Genomic DNA, 20,049 nt, shown 5'->3' with positions numbered 1-20,049 from the left:
CCCTCCCCCAATCTCTCTCTCTCTCCCCTCCTCCAATCTCTCTCTCTCCCTCCCCTCCCCCAATCTCTCACTCTCTCTCTTCCCCTCTCCCCCAATCTCTCTCTCTCTCCCCCTCCCCCAATCTCTCTCTCTCCCCTCCCCCAATCTCTCTCTCTCCCCTCCCCAAATCTCTCTCTCTCTCCCCTCCCCAGTCACTCTCTCTCTCGCCTCCCGTCTCTCCTCCCCTCCCCAGCACACTCTCTCTCCTCCCGTCTCTCTCTCTCTCTCCTCCCGTCACTCTCTCTCTCTCTCTCCTCCCCCAATCACTCTCTCTCTGCCCTCCCCAGTCACACTCTCTCTCTCTCTTCTCCCCCCATTCACTCTCTCTCTCCTCTCTCTCCTCCCCCAATCACTCTCCTCTCCCCTCCCCCAATCACTCTCTCTCTCCCTCCCCAACACTCTCTCTCCCCTCCCCAAATCTCTCTCTCTCCCCTCCCCAATCTCTCTCTCTCTCCCCTCCCTCACTCTCTCTCTCTCTCCCCTCCCTCACTTTCTCTCTCTCCTCCCCGCCCGTCACTCTCTCTCCTCCCTCACAGTCACTCTCTCTCTCCCCCTCACTCTCTCTCTCTCTCCCCTCCCCCAATCACTCTGTCTCCCCTCCCCCAATCTCTCTCTCTCCCCTCCCCCAATCTCTCTCTCTCTCTACCCTCCTCCAACTCTCTCTCTCTCCCCCTCCCCATTCTCCACCTCTCTCTCCCCCAATCTCTCACTCTCTCTCTCCCCTCCCCCAATCTCTCTCTCTCTCCCCTCCCCCAATCTCTCTCTCTCCCCTCCCCAAATCTCTCTCTCCCCTCCCCAGTCACTCTCTCTCTCTCCTCCCGTCTCTCTCTCCCCTCCCCAGTCACACTCTCTCTCCTCCCGTCACTCTCTCTCTCTCCTCCCGTCACTCTCTCTCTCTCCTCCCCCAATCACTCTCTCTCTCCCCTCCCCAGTCACACTCTCTCTCTCTCTCTCCTCCCCAGTCACTCTCTCTCTCTCTCTCTCCCCCAATCACTCTCTCTCTCCCCTCCCCCAATCACTCTCTCTCTCCCCTCCCCCAATCACTCTCTCTCTCCCCTCCCCCAATCTCTCTCTCTCTCCCCTCCCGTCACTCTCTCTCTCTCTCTCCCCTCCCGTCACTTTCTCTCTCTCCTCCCCGCCCATCACTCTCTCTCTCTCCTCCCCAGTCACTCTCTCTCTCCTCCCCAGTCACACTCTCTCTCTCTCCTCCCCAGTCACTCTCTCTCTCCTCCCCCAATCTCTCTCTCTCTCTCTCTCCTCCCCAGTCACACTCTCTCTCTCTCCTCCCCAGTCACCCTCTCTCGCTCCTCCCCCAATCACTCTCTCTCTCTCCTCCCCCAATCACTCTCTCTCTCCCCTCCCGTCACTCTCTCTCTCTCCCCTCCCGTCACTCTCTCTCTCTCCCCTCCCCAGTCACACTCTCTCTCTCCCCTCCCCAGTCACACTCTCTCTCTCCCCTCCCCCAATCACTCTCTTTCTCCCCTCCCCGAATCTCTCTCTCTCCCCTCCCCCAATCTCTCTCTCTCCCCTCCCATCACTCTCTCTCTCTCCTCCCCAGTCACTCTCTCTCTCTCTCCTCCCCAGTCACTCTCTCTCTCTCCTCCCCAGTCACACTCTCTCTCTCCTCCCCAGTCACTCTCTCTCTCTCTCCTCCCCAGTCACTCTCTCTCTCTCCTCCCCAGTCACTCTCTCTCTCTCTCTCCTCCCCCAGTCACTCTCTCTCTCTCTCCTCCCCCAGTCACTCTCTCTCTCTCTCTCCTCCCCCAATCACTCTCTCTCTCCCCTCCCCCAATCTCTCTCTCTCTCCCCTCCCCCAATCTCGCTCTCTCTCCCCTCCCCCAATCTCGCTCTCCCCTCCCCCAATCTCTCTCTCTCCCCTCCCGTCACTCTCTCTCTCTCCCCTCCCCAGTCACTCTCTCTCTCTCCTCCCCAGTTACTCTCTCTCTCTCTCCTCTCCAGTCACTCTCTCTCTCTCCCCTCCCCAATCACTCTCTCTCCCCTCCCCCAATCTCTCTCTTCCCCCCTAGTCACGCTCTCCCTCTCCCCCAGTCACTCTCTCCCCCATTCCCTCAGTCAGCCTCTCTCTCTTTCCCCCACTCACTCTCACTCTCTCTCTTTCCCAGTCTCTCTCTCTCTCTCCCCTTCCCCAGTCTCTCTCTTTCTCTCCCCAGTCTCTCTCCCTCCCCCCTCCTCAGTTCCTCTCTCTCTCAGAAACCGACCCCCCCCCCAAGCCTCTGTCGCTCCCTCTCTCTCCCTAGTCTCCCTCCCCCCCCGTCTTTCCCACAGAAAGCCGCCAAAATGTGGGTGTGGATGACCACAACGATATTCTGGGCCAAAGCCCCAACTCTGGGCTCGAGCGGCACGCGCTTTGGCTTCCTCGCATATCGTACTGCGCAATTGCGACCGGATCGAGTGCGCGTGCGCAGAAAGGGGGCGGAGACTACGGCGCGCGTGCGCAGCAGGACACAGAAAAGTCGTGGAGATGATCAGGCTGTTAACAAAAAGCTTTCGGTGAGAACAGACCAATTCTAGAGGTGGTTTTTAGCAGAGACTGCCGTGCTGTATCAAATGTCCATGTTGGGAAACACCTGGCCAGCTCTGACCCGAATATCATTAGGTTCAATCTTGTTGGCCAATCAAAGGCCGCAGGCAATCTAATGTCGCTCCAAGAGGACTATATATGGTGGGTGATATAGTTATAAGAAAGACTTGGATTTACATAACACCTTTCACGACCACTGGATGTCTCAAAGCGTTTTACAGCCAATAAAGTACTTTTGAAGTGTAGTCACAGTTGTAATGTAGAGACACCTGGGAGTCCCTGGCTGAAGACCGCCCTAGGTGGAGAAAGTGCATCCGGGAGGGCATTGAGCACTTCGAATCTCAACACCTCGAACGTGCAGAGGTCAGGCAAATCAGTCCCACCCTACCCTTCCCCCGACGAATGTCTGTCCCACCTGTGACAGGGTCTTTGGCTCTCGCACTGTTCAGCCACCAAAGGACTCACTTTAGGAGTGGAAGCAAGTCTTCCTCGATTCCGAGGAACTGCCTATAATGATGATGACTGTAGGAAACGCGGCAGCCAACTTGCGCACAGCAAGCTCCCACAAACAGCAATGTGATAATGACCAGATAATCATTTTTAATGTTGATTGAGGGATAAATATTGGCCAACACCCTGGGGATAACTCTCCTGCTCTTCTTCGAAATAGTGGCATTAGATCTTTTACATCCACCTGAGAGAGCAGACGGGGCCTCGGTTTAACATCTCACCCGAAAGACAGCAGCTCCAACAGTGCAGCAGAAAAGTTCCCTCAGGACAGGTTGAACCTCCCTTATCCAAAACTCCCCTATCAGGAACCACCCCTTGACAGGAACCATTCCCGCCCACTGGTTGGCGCATGTACAGCTCTCCGACAAGAACAAATTGAAGTCTTTCCTCGCTGTCGACTCCCGCAATCGTTGGCCTGACCCTGCGATCCACCGCGCCCCCGCCCCCCCATGATCTCTCTGCTGCACTCCCAGCTCCAAGCCAGCCAGCCCTGATATCCCCTTGCTCAGTACCTGTACCGTCCAATTTAACATGACCACCCCTCCGCAAAAATCCCTTATCCAGAACAGGGTTCCGGATAAGGGAGGTTCAACCTGTACTGCACTGGAGTGTCAGCCTAGATTTATGTGATCAAGTTCCTGGAGTAGGACTTGAACTCTCAACCTTCTGACCATTCCTAGTTTGAAGAACTTTAGATCGGTTCAAGGAGCTGGCCCTATTTACTTTAGAACAGTGTAGACTTAGAAGCAACCTGAAAGAGATATATAAAATAACAAAAGGGCTGGATAGCGTCCTTATTGAGAGATTATACCAGTTTAACAGAGAGGGGAGGAACAGGGACAGGAGTTTAAACTATGTAAGATAAAGAATAGACTGGATTTTAGTTGGTTCTTTTCCCAGAGTGTAGTGGACCTCTGGAATACATTCATGTGGTGGGAGCTGACTCTCTGCGTGTCTTCAAGATCATGGGAATTATCAAGTTGTGTGGGACAGGCTTGAGAGATCAGCTGGTCTTTTCCTGCCTGTTATTTTTGTATGTTCGAAACAGGTTAGTATCGGACATGGGAAATGGTTTGTGTTGTACATGGAGCGGGAGGAGCTGGCTATCGTCAATCACAGGGTAATTATTGTTTAAGGAATCAATTCAACTAAATATCCTTATCTAATCATGTTTACTACTGGACTGCAAACTAATTTATTTCCTCTTTCCGTGTGTGTGAAATGTATGTGGTACTGTCACCATGCGTTTATAACTTACTAGCAGCTCTCCCGTGGTTTTACTCACCGTCTTTTATAAGAAGCGCAACAACCACTTGCATTTATATCGGGCCGTTAACATGGCACTTTACAAGAACATTATCGAATATAAAATTGGCACAGAGCCAAACTCCTACACTTGTTTGGTTCAGACAGCTGACTACAAAGTACCTCGAAACATCTCAGTAAGTGAAAGGCTCTGTATAAACACAAGGGGGGGGGTGAAATTGGACCAGGCCTGTAAACTTCATGCTGCCTGCTAATTACATTAATAGCAGCGCACAGCCCAGCGCTGAGCACATTGCTGATTGGCCGGGGGTGGGCAAAGTTCGCATTGTTCGCACGAGGCTAGCTTCCTGTGCCTCTTAAAGATAGACTGCACCTCTTAAAGGTGAGCTGCCTTCTGGTTATCAAAAATTTAAAACTGCTTCACCGCAAACCAAAATGTCTCAACAGGCCAAGAAAAGGGCACCCTGGGTCTCGGACACAGCTCTCAGGTCTTTGTGCAGGTGGTGAATGTGGGAGCGCAAGCCTGCATTTCTGAACTCTTTGCTTCAATGCGGTCTGGAGATCGAAAGGGTTAAAAATTGGAAGATTGAAGTTTGGATTAAAAAACAGGAAGATTGGATGTTTGGATCGAAAGAGGCTGCTCGACGATCAGAGCGATTCAAATGTGACGTTTTGATCACCTGTATGTTTATAGTACTTCATGGTGGGAGTCGATTTATGGCAGTGAGACTTGACTTTGGGATAATGAGTAGCTGATTATTGGCTGTATGTTAAGTATTTGAGTGTAACTTGTTACTTTTGATGACATCATCTGTATGTTAAATGATTCAGAAAGCAGTTACGCGGTAGTTGTGATTGTCTAAATGCAAAGAAATGAGTTCAAAGGCTTTTTAAGTATAAGAGATGGAACTGGTTTTTGTCACTCACACACACACACACGGACATCAGTAACACTGGAATCTCAAAAGGTGTGTCACTTCTTGGAGAGCTGCCTTTGCAAGCAGAGAGTTGTGAAGTTTTGTGGCTCATATGAATGTCTGAATAAAAGACCCGATCTGGCCTTTTCTACTACTAAGTGTGCGTGTAATTTGACGTTTAAAGCAAAAAGAGCAAGACAGCCATTACACTCAAAAGAGAGATCCTCTACCCACAGGGGGCCAGGAGGCCCTCCAGGATGTGGGACCAGATCGCCGAAGCAGTCACTGCAGGGTGTCGCCCCAGGACCTGGCTCCAGTGCACAAAGAAAGTTAATGACCTCAGACGACTGTACTAGGTCAGTGAATGCATCTTCAAAAGCCGCCTCCTACCATCAGGACCACTAGCCTCACACACTGCTCAATGCGCCACACCTACCAACAATTTCGACCACGACTTGCACATGGCATTCATAGCTACACCTCACCCTCACACACTTACCCCTTCTGTAATCCTCATACCCACTTCTCACAGCTTGAACACACTGTCAGTTATTCAACCATGACAGGCACATCACCCAAACACATTACACCACACTCACAGACACACTTCCTTTGCTCTTGCAGGTAAGGTGTTGCATAAACTGCGCCAGCAGAACTTAACCGGCGAGGAACAGACTCACCTGTATGACATCACCCCCCCCATGGAGGAGACAGTGCTGGCCATTCTCGGCAAGGGCAAGACTGAGCCCATGGCCAAAGGCGGGGCTGAAAGAATACGAGATGCTGGTATCCTCATACCTTATCCTGCTTCTCACATCCCACTTCCCCCTCATCCCACAATCTCTTCTCATTTACAAGCTGTGCATGATGTAAGCATACACCTCTTGCTTTCCCTCCCCTCACCACAACCCTACCTTTGTGCCTTTCTCATTACAAACACCCAAGAAATCCAGCCTGCCCAGCCAGTGGTTGAACAAGAAGAGGCAGAGGAGAGTGCAGAAGAAGAAGAAACACCACTTGATTTCACACTCCCAGCCACCAACTCGGATACTGACACTCTGTGGAGTCTAGAGGGTAAGTTAAACATGGGATTTGCATGTGGTGAGACACCGGGCACAAAAGGGCTGCTGCCAACTCCTCGGAGGGCGACATTGCACTTGAGTTCAGCTGCACAGGACTCAGATCAGGACATTGATGGGCGGCCTACAGAAGAAGGCTGATGGGTATGCATAATGAAATGCTTGGTACATTGGCAGGCCTTCCAGAAAGCCTGAATGCAATGTCAAGGAACATGGAGGAGTCCAGTTCCAGCCTTGCACAGGGTTTTGGGCCAAACTTGGAGCCCATCCTTTCTAGCATGGGAGGGGTGGGCAGATCCATCAACACACCTGTGCACTCAACCATCGTGGGGTGTCTGATGGCCGATGTCTCAGCTTCCATTGCAGCACAAGCAGAAGCCACCCAATGCCTGAGTGCTGCAAAGGGAGCTCACTGAAATCATGCAAGCTCAGCTTGCTGCCACGCAAGCATAGACTGCTGCTATCATAGCAGGATTTTCCAGTGTTGAAAGGGGCTTTCAGGTCATCACAGCAGTCCAGCAATCTGTACTCCAGCAAATTACTGGGGTTACTGAGGCACTGCCTCGGGGAAGTAGCAGTGGCTCTGTGGAGGCTGACCTTGCTATCCTCTCTTGGGATGACAGCATTCGTACTCCCACCTCTGCCACGCTGCCAGTGCTCTTGCTGTTGCCTGTCAGCCAGCCAACCCAGACTGCTGCCACCCATGCCAAAGGTGGTGCAGTCCAAAGCCGGGCGTACTAGGCGCAAAGCTCCTCAAGGTTGTCCTGCAAGGCGATCTGCAGTCTCCCCCACTGAAAGTCAGCAAGCTTCCACCATCCTGCTGCAGCCACTGGGGTACACTGTATCGGAGCACGAGGAGAGACAAAGGTAGATGCACGACATTCACTAAGGAAATGCACAAGGGTGATTAGTTGATTTTTTGATGTAATATTGGCTGGATACATATATAAAGTTGTATTGGAAAGTTTGCTTTGTGGTGGCTTTTAATTCAGCATTGTGGTGAAGAGGACGCTGTGCTGGTCATGAAGAGGAGCGGTAAGGTGTGGGACTAATGTTGAAATGGGTAATTGGGGTTGCGTTCATTGGTACCACAGGTGAATGATTTGAACCCGGATATCCCGGTCAGAAAGGGGCTGTCTAGGTTGCCTCCTTCCTTCCTCTTCCACTTGCTTCTCTTCCACTTACTCTTCCTCCGCATTCTCCTCATGTTGCAGCTCCTTCTCCTGGGCTGGTGCTGTATCCCTGGTGACAAGGTCTGTGCCCTCATGATGGCCAGGTTGTGGAGGATACAGCAGGCCATTACGAATCAGGACACGCGCCGGTGAGCACTGTAGGGCCCCTCCAGTGCGGTTCAGGCAGCGCAACCGTTGCTTCAGCAACCCAATGGTCTGCTCTATGATGTTTCGTGTGGCAGCATGGCTCTCATTGTATGCATGCTAGCCACGTGGGTTGCGGAGCAGAATCATGAGCCAGTGGTCAAGTGACAGCCCTTGTCGCCCAGTAGCCACCCTCTAGTTTGTCTTGGTGGCTCAAAGACTGAGGGAGCAGTGGCCTGGCACACAATAAAAGCATCATGACTTGTGCCAGGATACTGGACATTAACCATCATGATGTCCTGAGCATGGTTGCACACCAACTGCACATTCAGCAAGTGGAAACCTTTGCGGTTGCGGTACACCTCAGCATTTAGAAACGGTGCCCGCAAAGCCATGTGCGTGCAATCGATGGTGCACTGCACCATGGGGAAGTCCAACATCTTTGCAAACCATGTGCATGCTCTTCCTGCTTCTCTCTGTTTAGAAAGAAGACAATAAAGTCCCCTCTCCTAGTTTACAGAGCCTTTGTGACCTCCCAGATGCAGCAATGGACGATGAAATGTAAGATGTTAGCTATGTCGCCTGTTCCAGCCTGGAAGGATCCACTGTCGAAGAAATTGAGGGCCACGGTTACCTTGAGGGCCACTGGCAGGGCTGTCCTCAAGGTCTGGTTGCAGTCGGTGGCAGAATTCTGTGACCACCATCTTGGTGAGCTGATGAACACACTGCTCCTGGCTTTGGTGCAGGCTGGAGAAGTGCTCCCTGAAGACCCTAGGTGGGTAAGGCCTCATGCTGAGAGCCTTCCTCCTCGGTGAGCAGCTTGCCCCCGTTGCTGCCTCTGCTCCATCCAAGGGGGACTGCAACTAGAGCCCCAGGACTGGGAGCAAGCGGTGTTTTTAGAACCAGTACAAAAGCAAAATGCAATCCGTGATGCGTTCAGCTGTGCGTGCTTGGGAGAGGGCATACAATGGAGTGCTGAAGTACAAAATAACAGGTCATGCACCAAATCAGCGTTACACACTGCTTGGCATCAAGGTCAGCCTCATTTGCATTCTTCCTCCTGCGGCCATGCTACTGACATACCCAAAATAGCATCCGCCACGACCCGCACAGGAAGTGGTCAGAAGCGAGGTCGCTACCATTTTTGGTGGCCAAAACTGGCCTTAACTGCAGGTGCTAAGTAGTGGAATTTCGAGGCCAAGTTGTTATTGTATGAGCAGCGGTGTTGGTTGATACGGAAGTGCAAGGCCCCTGGCTGACTTGCCACTCCTTAACCCAGGGTTAACTACAACATCCTCAGCAAGGCCTCAAGCTGAGATCAACTTGTGTATCTATAAAGCATGCACTCCCATGTTCTGCCACCAGGGAGCGCATCTTCTGAAGTCCCAAGGGATCCCAGCATCCCTTGGCTAGCACTATATATAAGCCGGCCCCTAAGGCCTGTTCCTCACTCTGGAGTATCTTAATAAAGACTGAGATCACTGTTACTTTAACCTCCCTGTGTGCAGTCTCATCTGTGTTAGGAACACAATAACTGGCGACGAGTATACGAATCCAACGCAAAGATGCAGAAAACTGTGGGCATCCTGGAGAAGTTCTTGGAGGGTGAGGATTGGGAAGCCTATGTCGATCGGCTAGACCAGTACTTTGTAGCCAACGAGCTGGACGGAAAAGGAAGTGCTGCAAAAAGGAGATCGGCCTTCCCCACGGTCTGCGAGCCACCGACCTACAGCCTCATGAAGAATCTTCTGGGTCTGGTGAAACCCACAGATAAGTCATATAAGGAGCTGTGTACGCTGGTTCGGGAGCATCTTAACCTGAGGGAGAGCGTGCTGATGGCGAGGTATCAGTTCTACACGTGCCAGCGATCTGAAGGTCAGGAAGTGGCGAGCTACGTCGCCGAGCTAAGGTGACTTGCAGGACAATGTGAGTTTGATGACTACCTGGAGCAAATGCTCAGAGACTTTTTTGTACTGGGCATTGGCCACGAGACCATCCTACGAAAGCTTTTGACTGTAGAGACACTGACCCTCAGTAAGGCCATTGCTATAGCACAGGTGTTTATGTCCACCAGTGATAACACCAAACAAATCTCTCAGCACACAAGTGCTAGCAATGTTCATAAATTAACTGGAACTGTGTTTGCGAACAGAAATGTACAGGGCAGAACCCATGAATCTGCAACTACCAGCAGGCCTCAGGGGACCCAGATGACTCAGAGTCCGCAACAAAGGATGAATGCAAGGCAATTCACACCATGTTGGCGTTGTGGAGGCTTCCATTCAACCTATTCATGCAACTTCAAAGGGTATGTTTGCAAAAGCTGTGGAACAATGGGGCACCTCCAACGAGCTTGCAAATGAGCTGCAAGCTCTGCAAAACCTGCTAACCACCACGTGGCAGAGGAAGATCGATCCATGGTGGATCAAAGCAATTTCGAGCCTCAGAGAGAGAAGGCAGATGCTGAAGTACATGGGGTGCACACATTTTCGACGAAATGTCCACCTATAATGCTGAAAGTAAAATTGAATTGCTTGCCCGTAGCCATGGAAGTGCACACTGGCGCTAGCCAATCCATCATGAGTAAAAAGATGTTTGAGAGGCTCAAACATCTTTTTACTCATGATGGATTGGCTAGCGCCAAGGCACTCAGACCAGCCCTGAACCCCATCCACACGAAACTGAGAACGTACACCAAAGAGCTTATCACTGTCCTGGGCAGCGCCATGGTCAAGGTCACCTACGAGGGCACGGTGCATGAACTGCCACTCTGGATTGTCCCAGGTGATGGCCCCACACTGCTTGGAAGGAGCTGGCTGGGCAAAATCCGCTGGAACTGGGATGACATCCGAGTGCTATCACATGTCGATGAAGCCTCATGTACCCAGGTTCTTAACAAATTTCCTTCCCTTTTTGAGCCAGGCATTGGAAAATTTTCCGGGGCAAAGGTGCGGATCCACTTGGTCCCAGAGGCACGACCCATTCACCACAAGGCACGAGCGGTACCTCAAATGATGAGGGAGAGAGTGGAAATCGAGCTGGACAGGCTGTAACGCGAGTGCATCATCTCCCCAGTGGAATTCGGTGAGTGGGCCTGCCCAAATGTTCTAGTACTCAAAAGTGATGGCACGGTCAGGATTTGCGGCGATTATAAAGTAACTATTAATCGTTTCTCGCTACAGGACCAATACCTGCCACCTAAGGCAGACGACCTATTTGTGACGCTGGCAGGAGGCAAGATGATTACCAAGCTCGACCTGACTTCGGCCTACATGACGCAGGAGCTGGAGGAGTCTGTGAAGGGCCTCACCTGTATCAACACGCACAAGGGACTGTTCATCTACAACAGATGCCCATTTGGAATTCGGTCAGCTGCAGCGATCTTCCAGAGAAACATGGAGAGCCTACTCAAGTCAGTATCACGCACGGTGGTTTTTCAGGACGACATATTGGTCACGGGTCGGGACACCGTCGAGCACCTACAAAACCTGGAGGAGGTCCTCCAGCAACTGGATCGCGTAGGGCTACGGCTGAAGAGGTCGAAATGCATCTTCATGGCAACAGAAGTGGAGTTTTTGGGGAGAAAGATCGCGGCGGACGGCATTCGGCCCACAGACGCCAAGACAGAGGCTATCAGGAACGCAGGCCACAGAACGTCATGGAGCTGCGGTCGTTTGCTGGGACTGCTCAACTATTTTGGTAACTTCCTACTGGGGTTAAGCACCCTCTTCGAGTCCCTACATGTGTTATTGCGTAAAGGTCAGAACTGGGTATGGGGAAAAAAACAAGTAATTGCTTTTGAGAAAGCCAGAAACATTTTATGCTCCAACAAGCTGCTTGTATTGTATAACCCGTGTAAAAGACTTGTGCTAGCATGTGACGCATCGTCGTACGGAGTCGCTTATGTATTACAACAAGCCAACGTTGCGGGGAAGTTGCAACCTATCGCCTATGCCTTCAGGAGCTTGTCTAAGGCCGAGAGGGCCTACAGCATGATTGAGAAAGAGGCATTAGCGTGTATGTTCGGGGTAAAGAAAATGCATCAGTACCTGTTTGACCTCAAATTTGAGCTGGAAACCGATCACAAGCCCCTCATATCCCTGTTCGCTGAAAACAAGTGGATAAATACTAATGCCTGAGCCCGCATACCAAGGTAGGCACTCGCGCTATCAGCATATAACTATACCATCCGCCACAGGCCAGGCATCGAGAACTGTGTGGATGCTCTCAGTCGGCTACCATTGCCCACCACGGAGGTGAAAACGGCGCAGCCTGCAAACTTGTTGATGGTGGCGCAGCCCGCAGACTTGTTGATGGTCATGGAAGCATTTGAAAATGATAAATCACCTGTCACGGCCCACCAGATTAGGACTTGGACCAGCCAAGATCCTCTGCTGTCCCTCGTAAAAAACTGTGTACTGCATAGGAGCTGGGCCAGCATCCCCGTTGAAATGCAAGAGCTAATCAAGCTGTTCCAGCGGTGAAAGGACGAGCTGTCCATTCAGGCAGACTGCCTGTTGTGGGGTAACCGCGTAGTGCTACCCAAAAAGGGCAGGGAGGCGTTCATCTCGGATCTCCACAGCACACACCCGGGTATAGTAATGATGAAAGCGATAGCCAGATCCCACGTGTGGTGGCCCGGTATCGACTCTGACTTAGAGTCCTGTGTACGGCAATGCAGCGTGTGTGCTCAGTTGAGCAACGCGCCCAGAGAGGCACCACTAAGTTTGTGGTCCTGGCCCTCCAGACCATGGTCAAAGATCCATGTCGACTATGCAGGCCCGTTTCTCGGTAAAAAGTTCCTGGTGGTGGTGGATGCTTTTTCAAAATGGATTGAATGTAAAATAATGTCGGGAAGCACCGCCACCGCCACCATTGAAAGCCTGAGGGCCATATTTGCCACCCATGGCCTGCCTGACATACTGGTCAGTGACAACGGGCCATGTTTCACCAGTGCCGAATTAAAAAAATTCATGACCCGCAATGGGATCAAACATGTCACCTCGGCCCCGTTTAAACCAGCCTCCAATGGGCAGGCAGAGCGAGCAGTACAAACCATCAAACAGAGCCTCAAACGAGTCACAGAAGGCTCACTCCAAACCCGCCTGTCCCGAGTACTGCTCAGCTACCGCACGAGATCACACTCGCTCACAAGGGTGCCCCTGACTGAGCTACTCATGAAAAGGACACTTAAAACCAGACTCTCGCTGGTTCACCCGAACCTGCATGATCAGGTAGAGAACAGGCAGCAGCAACAAAATGTAAACGATGGTCGCGCCACTGTGTCACGGGAAATTGATCTGAATGACCCTGTGTATGTGCTAAACTATGGACATGGTCCCAAGTGGATCGCGGGCATGGTGATGGCTAAAGAAGGGAGTAGAGTGTTTGTAGTCAAACTAGACAATGGACACATTTGCAGAAAGCACCTGGACCAAACGAGGCTGCGGTTCACAGACTGCCCTGAACAACCCACAGCAGACACCACCTTTTTCGAGCCCACAACACACACTCAAAGGATCAACGACACCACCCTTGACCAGGAAATCGAACCCATCATGCCCAACAGCCCAGCAAGGCCAGGCTCACCCAGCAGCCCTGCAGGGCCAACAACACACCAGCCCAGCGAGGGCACAGCCAACACACCAGAACAGACATTTGTATCGAGGCGGTCCACCAGGGAAAGAAAGGCTCCCAACTGCTTCACCTTGTAAATAGTTTTCACTTTGACTTTGGAGGGGAGTGATGTTGTGTATCTGTAAAGCATTCTCTCCCATGTTCCGCCACCAGGGAGCGCATCCCCTGAAGTCCCAAGGGATCCCAGCATCCCTTGGGTAGTACTGTGTATAAGCTGGCCCCTAAGGCCTGTTCCTCACTCTGGAGTGTCTTAATAAAGACTGAGGTCACTGTTACTTTAACCTCCCTGTGTGCAGTCTCATCTGTGTTAGGAACACAATACAATCAATCCGCCATAGACCCCGGGGGGCGGGGGGGGGATTGAACCTCGGTTCCAGAATAAAATCCTGAAGCCATCAAGGCAGCCCCAGCATTTGGATTATAATTATCAGCAAACAGTCAATCCATAGACTGCAACACATCTTCAAAACATTATCACTTCTGTGAAAAGACTGGCTCTTTGCTCAGAATGAATGAATGACTAATTGAGCTAAGGTACTCATGTTTGCCAGCTGAGCATTTGTATCCCCAAGAATACAAGCATCACCATTCTCAATAAAACTATAATGGTCTCATCAGATCCAACTCGGTTAGATGACCAGAAATGGTGAGACCGTTCCCTAACTATATTCAGCCTATTCCCCATCCACGCTCCTCTATTACTCTGTCCTTGATGAACTCCATTGTCTCCCATTCCACGATGCCTTGAATTCAAAATACTCAGCTTCCTTCCGATCCCTCCACAGCCTCGCCTCATCCTACCGTTCACTTCCAGCATCATGTGCCAACAAGGAGCAGAGGATTCATGGACTCTTTGGATTCTTGCCCCCCTCCCCCCACTCCACCTTCAATGGCCAAGCCTTCAGTTATCTCCTTGTGTGCTTGTGTATCAGCCATGGCTCAGTCACATAGAATTTTACAGCACAGAAACAAGCCATTCAGCCCAAAAGGTCCCTGCCGGTGTTTATGCTCCACATAAACCTCCTCCCACCTTACTTCATCTCACCCTATCAGCATATCCTTCTATTTCTTTCTCCCTCGTGTGCGAATATAGCTTCCCCTTAAATGCATCTGTGCTATTTGCCTCAACCATTCTCTGTGGTAGCGATTTCCACATTCAAACCACTCTCTCAGTAAAGTCTGTAGCACTCTCTCACCTGTGAGCCAGAAAGTTCTGGGTTCAAGTCCCACTCCAGAGACTTGAGCACAAAATCCACGCTAATACTCTAGTGCAGTATTGAGGAAGTGCTGCACTGTCGGAGGTGCCCTCTCAGGTGTGCGTATAAGATCCAATGGCACTATTAAAGAAGAGCAGTGGACCTCCCTGGTATCTTGGCCAATCTTTATCCCTCAACCAACATCACTAAAACAGATTATCTGACCATTTTCTCAATGCTGTCGCTGGGATCTTGCTGTGTGCAAATTGGCTGCCGCATTTCCTACACACAATAATAACTACACTTCAAAAGTATTTCATTGGTTACAAAATGATCCTAAGGTCATAAAAGGCCAATATAAATGCTAAGCTTTCTTTTCTTTTCATCCCCACACTCTAGAACTTTTCCTTTAAATCTCTCTACCTCTATGTCTCGCCCATCTTCAAAGCCCATCTCTTTGGTCATCTCCCATAACTCTAATGCTAGGCATCTGTTTCCATCTATGTGGGGCTCCTTAAGACGTTGAGACGTTGTGGGGCTAAATTAGATATCACCCGAAAACAGATGTGGGGATTGTGATGTACAATTGTCCGTTGATTGCAATATAGATAGCACGCCAACTTTGTACTGCCTGCTTATTTAAATGATCTCTGCATCCAGCCAGGTCATTAACTGGACACATCAACAGGGGGACAACATCATGAGAGGCTAGCACCACTTAAATCAAGTCTGCACTGCTTAAAGCTGGCCTGCACATCTTAAAGGGGATGTGTATCGTGGCTGGAGCAGGTGCTGGGAGTCGTGGTTGAAGAGACTCTGACCTGGGAAAGAGTGAAAAATGGCACAACGGGAGAGAGCACAGGCTTCATGGTTTTTGGACACTGCTGGAGATCTTGGAGAAGGAGGTAGAAAGGAGAAGAGTTATGGGCAAGGTCAGTGAATGCATTTTCAAATGCCATATCCTACCAACTGCACCAGTAGCCACGGCTCAAATCACAGGGGGCCGGGAGACCCTCCAGACACAAGGTCAAAAAGCAGTGGGAGCAGATACCAGGAGTCAAGCCTCAAGGACCTGGATGCAATGCCGCAAGAAGTTTAATGACCTAATTCGAGTGGTCCAGGACAATGAATGCATCTTCAAATGCCATATCCTACCAACTGCACCAGTAGCTTCAGCCACTGCTCAAATCACCATACTCCCATCACTCACCTACCAACAATCTCCATCAATTGTACCTCACATTCATATGCTTCATCTCACCCTCACTTAGCACAGCTGCAAGCCTCACACACACATCTCACAGCTTGCATACACTGCCAGCTTTCAACCATGACAGTCACATCACCAAACAGATTGCACGACACTCACTGACACAATTCCTTGCAGGACAAGTTGCTGCACAACCCGAGGCAGCAGGAGCTAACTGGAAGGGGACAGGCGCGCCTGTATGACCTAAATCCCATGGAGGAGAGAGTGCTGGCCATTATTGTCCATTGCTGAGGCTGTGGCCACTAGTGGGGCTGAAACTATCGAAGATGATGATATGCTCATACCTATTCCTGCTTCTCACATCCCACTTCCCTATCATCCCACACTCTGATTTACAAGCTGCAACTGGGGCAACAATGCACCTCTTACTTTCCCCCTTTCCCGCATCACAACCTTATCTTTGTGATACCCAAGAGGTGCAACCTGGCCAGGCAGTGGGGCAACACCCAGAAGAGAGTGATGACTGGAATATTGTGTTCAGTTTTGGTCTCCTAATCTGAGGAAGGACGTTCTTGCTGTTGAGGGAGTGCAGCGAAGGTTCACCAGACTGATTCCCGGGATGGCAGGACTGACATATGAGGAGAGACTGGATCAACTGGATCTGTATTCACTGGAGTTTAGAAGGATGAGAGGGGATCTCATAGAAACATATAAAATTCTGATGGGACTGGACAGGTTAGATGCAGGAAGAATGTTCCCGATGTTGGGGAAGTCCAGAACGAGGGGATACAGTCTAATGATAAGGGGTAAGCCATTTAGGATTGAGATGAGGAGAAACTTCTTCATTCAGAGAGTTGTTAACCTGTGGAATTCCCTACCGCAGAGAGTTGTTGATGCCAGTTCATTGGATATATTCAAGAGGGAGTTAGATATGGCCCTTACGGCTAAAGGGATCAAGAGATATGGAGAGAAAGCAGGAAAAGGTATGAGGGAATGATCAGCCATGATCTTATTGAATAGTGGTGCAGGCTCGAAGGGCCGAATGGCCAACTCCTGCATCTATTTTCTATGTTTCTATGACACAGCACCATCACTTGATTTCACTCTCAGCCACCAGCTCAGATACTGACACTGTGCATATCTTAGAAGATAGATTAGAGGCGGGATCTGCACGTGGTGAGACACTGGGCACCGAGTGGTCTGGAGCAAGGGCAGGGGACAAGGATAGCGCAGGTGCCAGATCGCCAGAGGGCAAGATTGCAGAAAGGTTCTGCTGCAAAGGACTCAGATGGGAACTTCAATGGGGCAATCCACAGAAGAACGCTGACGGGTATGCACAATGTAAAGCTTGGTGCAATGGGAAGCCTACCAGAAAGCCTCCATGCAAAGTCAAGGAGCATGGAGCAGTCTAGCACCAACTTGGCACAGGGCTTTGTGCAGAGCTTGGAGCCCATTCATTCCAGTATGGAAATGGTGGCCAACTTCGTTCGCACACTTGTGGACCCAAACATGATGCAGCGTCTGAAGGCCGACGTCGCAACTGCCATTGCAGCACAAGCAGCAGCCACCCAACATCTGAGTGAGTGCAAGAGAGCGGGAGTGTCTAATATTAGTGATCATAGTGTAATGCCAGACTAGTTGTAACTCACGAGCTCTGGGGAATGGGCAAGGTAACGGCCCAACCCAGATAAATCCCTGATCCATAGTAGAAGATATCAAATTGTATTATATATTAAGTAGACTGCAATACAAGTGTGTTTCAGAACTGAGTGGTATCTCTGACAGGATTTCCTGTCTTATTATTCACGACCGAAGAGAGGTTGGGGAGCGGCCAGAATACCGACGTCTTTTTTCGGCACGCTTGGAGGCGGACAAAAATGGCACACCTTGGATGAGGGCGCCAGAAAAACAGGTTACTAATATTAGACACTCCTGCTCTCTTGCACACACTCCCACAAATCCACATGCTCCCACGGACCCATACACACCCACACACTCCCACAGACCCACACACACCCACAGACCCACACACTCCCACAGACCCACACACACCCACAGACCCACACACTCCCACAGACCCACACACTCCCACAGACACACATTCCCACAGACCCACGCACTCCCACAGACCCACACACTCTCACACAAACCCACACACTCCCACAGACCCACATACTCACACTCCCACAGACCCACACACTCCCACATACTCACACAGACCCACACACTCCCACAGACCCACACACTCCCACACTCCCACAGAGCCATACACTCCCACAGAGCCATACACTCCCACATACTCCTACAAACCCACACGCTCCCACAGATCCATACACACTCACACACACCCACATACTCCCACAGACCCACACACTCCCACAGACCTACATACTGTCACACACTCCTACAAACCCACACACTCCCACTGACCCACTCTCGTCCATAGAGCCATACACTCCCACACACTCCCACCGACACACAGACCCACACATTCCCACACACTTCCACAGACCCACACTTCCACAGACCCACATACTCCTACACTCCCACACCCACAGACCCACACTCCCACAGACCCACACACTCCCACAGACTCATACACTCACACACTCCCATAAACCCACACACTCCACAGACCCATACACTCTCACACACTCCCACAAACCCACACACTCCCACAGACCCATACACACACACTCCCACAGACCCACACACTCCCACAGACCCACACAAACCCACACACTCCCACAGATTCATACACTCACACACTCCCACAAACCCACACACTTTCACAGACCCATACACTCTCACACACTCCCACAGGCCCATTCACTCTCACACACTCCCACAGACCCATACACAAACACTCCCACAAACCCACACATTCCCACTCCCACAGACCCACAAACAGCCACAAACTCACACACTCTCACAGGACCATACAGTCCCACAGACCCACACACTCCCACACAGCCACAAACTCACACACACCCACAGACCCACACACTCCAAAACACCCACAGACCCACACTCCCACAGACCCACACACTCTCACAGACCCACACACTCCCACAGACACACACGCTCCCACACACCCACACTCCCACAGACCTACACACTCCCACAGACCCACACACTCTCACAGACTCACACACTCCCACAGACCCACACACACCCACAGACCCACACACTCCCACAGACACACACACTCCAACAGACCCACACACACCCACAGACCCGCACACTCCCACACACCCACAGACCCACACACACCCACAGACCTGCACACTCCCACACACCCACAGACCCACACACTTGCACAGACTCACACACTCGCACAGACCCGCACACTCCCACAGACTCACGCTCACCCACAGGCCCTCACTCACCCAATCCCACTCACCCACATTCCCACAGACACACAAACAAAGCAGTTTCAATAAGATTGTTGACCTATTGTGAAAGCATCAGTCTGCACCATGTCGTCAAACATGGTAATTCAGCAATCTCTATAAAGCTCAGCATAACCCATTCCAAAACAATAGCTTTGTGTTACAGATGTTTTACTTCTTCATCCGATTTGAGGTTCACAGACGCTTCACACTGTCACTGTAAAGCCACATGTAAATGCTTTCCATTCACAGATGTTAGCCCAGGTCTTTCACCTAACACACCTAGCTCCTGAAAGGGTGCTGGAGATGGCCGGTTTTATTCTCCACAGTGTTTCTCTGAAAGACCCGTAACCACGCCAGGAGTTAATAATAAACCGGCAGGAGCTCTTTAGTATCCACGCACAGGCCCGAACCTGAGTCAAGGTGAGGGATTAGCCGCACTGGGCACTCACCTCGCATCCATACAGCTGGTGGAGCTGAAAGTCCAGCCACTCCTCGATGTCCAGTCTCCTCTGCAGGTCCTTCCTGTCATACCGGACCGTGAACTTGCCCAGTTTCCGCTGCGACTGAGGCTCCTCTTCCTTGCTCGGGGACTGGAAGTAGACACGGGACTGCGCGCTGGGCTCCGCCATCGTGGGACTGACCTGACTTGACTGATTAGTGCAATCAGACACCTCGCAGTTTTGAGCTGCAGCAGCCCTGTGCGTGCGTGTGAGAGCGAGAGCAGTGCAGTCGTCACTCCTTTGCCCCCTCCCCCTTATCTTCAGTGGCAGATGGGAGACACCGACCGGCACACAAATGCAGTCTGTGTGATAGTCTGGACATACAATACCCTGAGAAAACAATGGCACAGTCCCAATCTTGTCAGCATGAAATGCTGCTCGATTCAATGATTTAAGCATAAATAAAGCTACACAGATTAAAATAATCCAGTCAACAGTTGCT

At 51.0% G+C, this 20,049-nt stretch overlaps 1 protein-coding gene across 1 annotated transcript in view; it reads right to left on the bottom strand.

Moving 5' to 3' along the window:
* ppp1r14d (protein phosphatase 1 regulatory inhibitor subunit 14D) overlaps positions 1-19,785 on the bottom strand; it is a 129,567-nt gene extending 109,782 nt beyond the window's left edge. Inside the window, exon 1 of the mRNA XM_070878856.1 lies at positions 19,557-19,785. Coding sequence (XP_070734957.1) covers positions 19,557-19,736 — 180 coding nt within the window. The 5' untranslated portion in view covers positions 19,737-19,785. The remainder of the gene's footprint in view (positions 1-19,556) is intronic.
* Between the last annotated feature and the right edge of the window lie 264 nt (positions 19,786-20,049).

The sequence above is a fragment of the Pristiophorus japonicus genome, chromosome 4, assembly GCF_044704955.1.
Source record: "Pristiophorus japonicus isolate sPriJap1 chromosome 4, sPriJap1.hap1, whole genome shotgun sequence".
Classification (NCBI taxonomy): domain Eukaryota; kingdom Metazoa; phylum Chordata; class Chondrichthyes; family Pristiophoridae; genus Pristiophorus; species Pristiophorus japonicus.
Note: the sequence above shows the minus strand (reverse complement) of the source record. Positions and strands in the feature narration are given on the sequence as shown.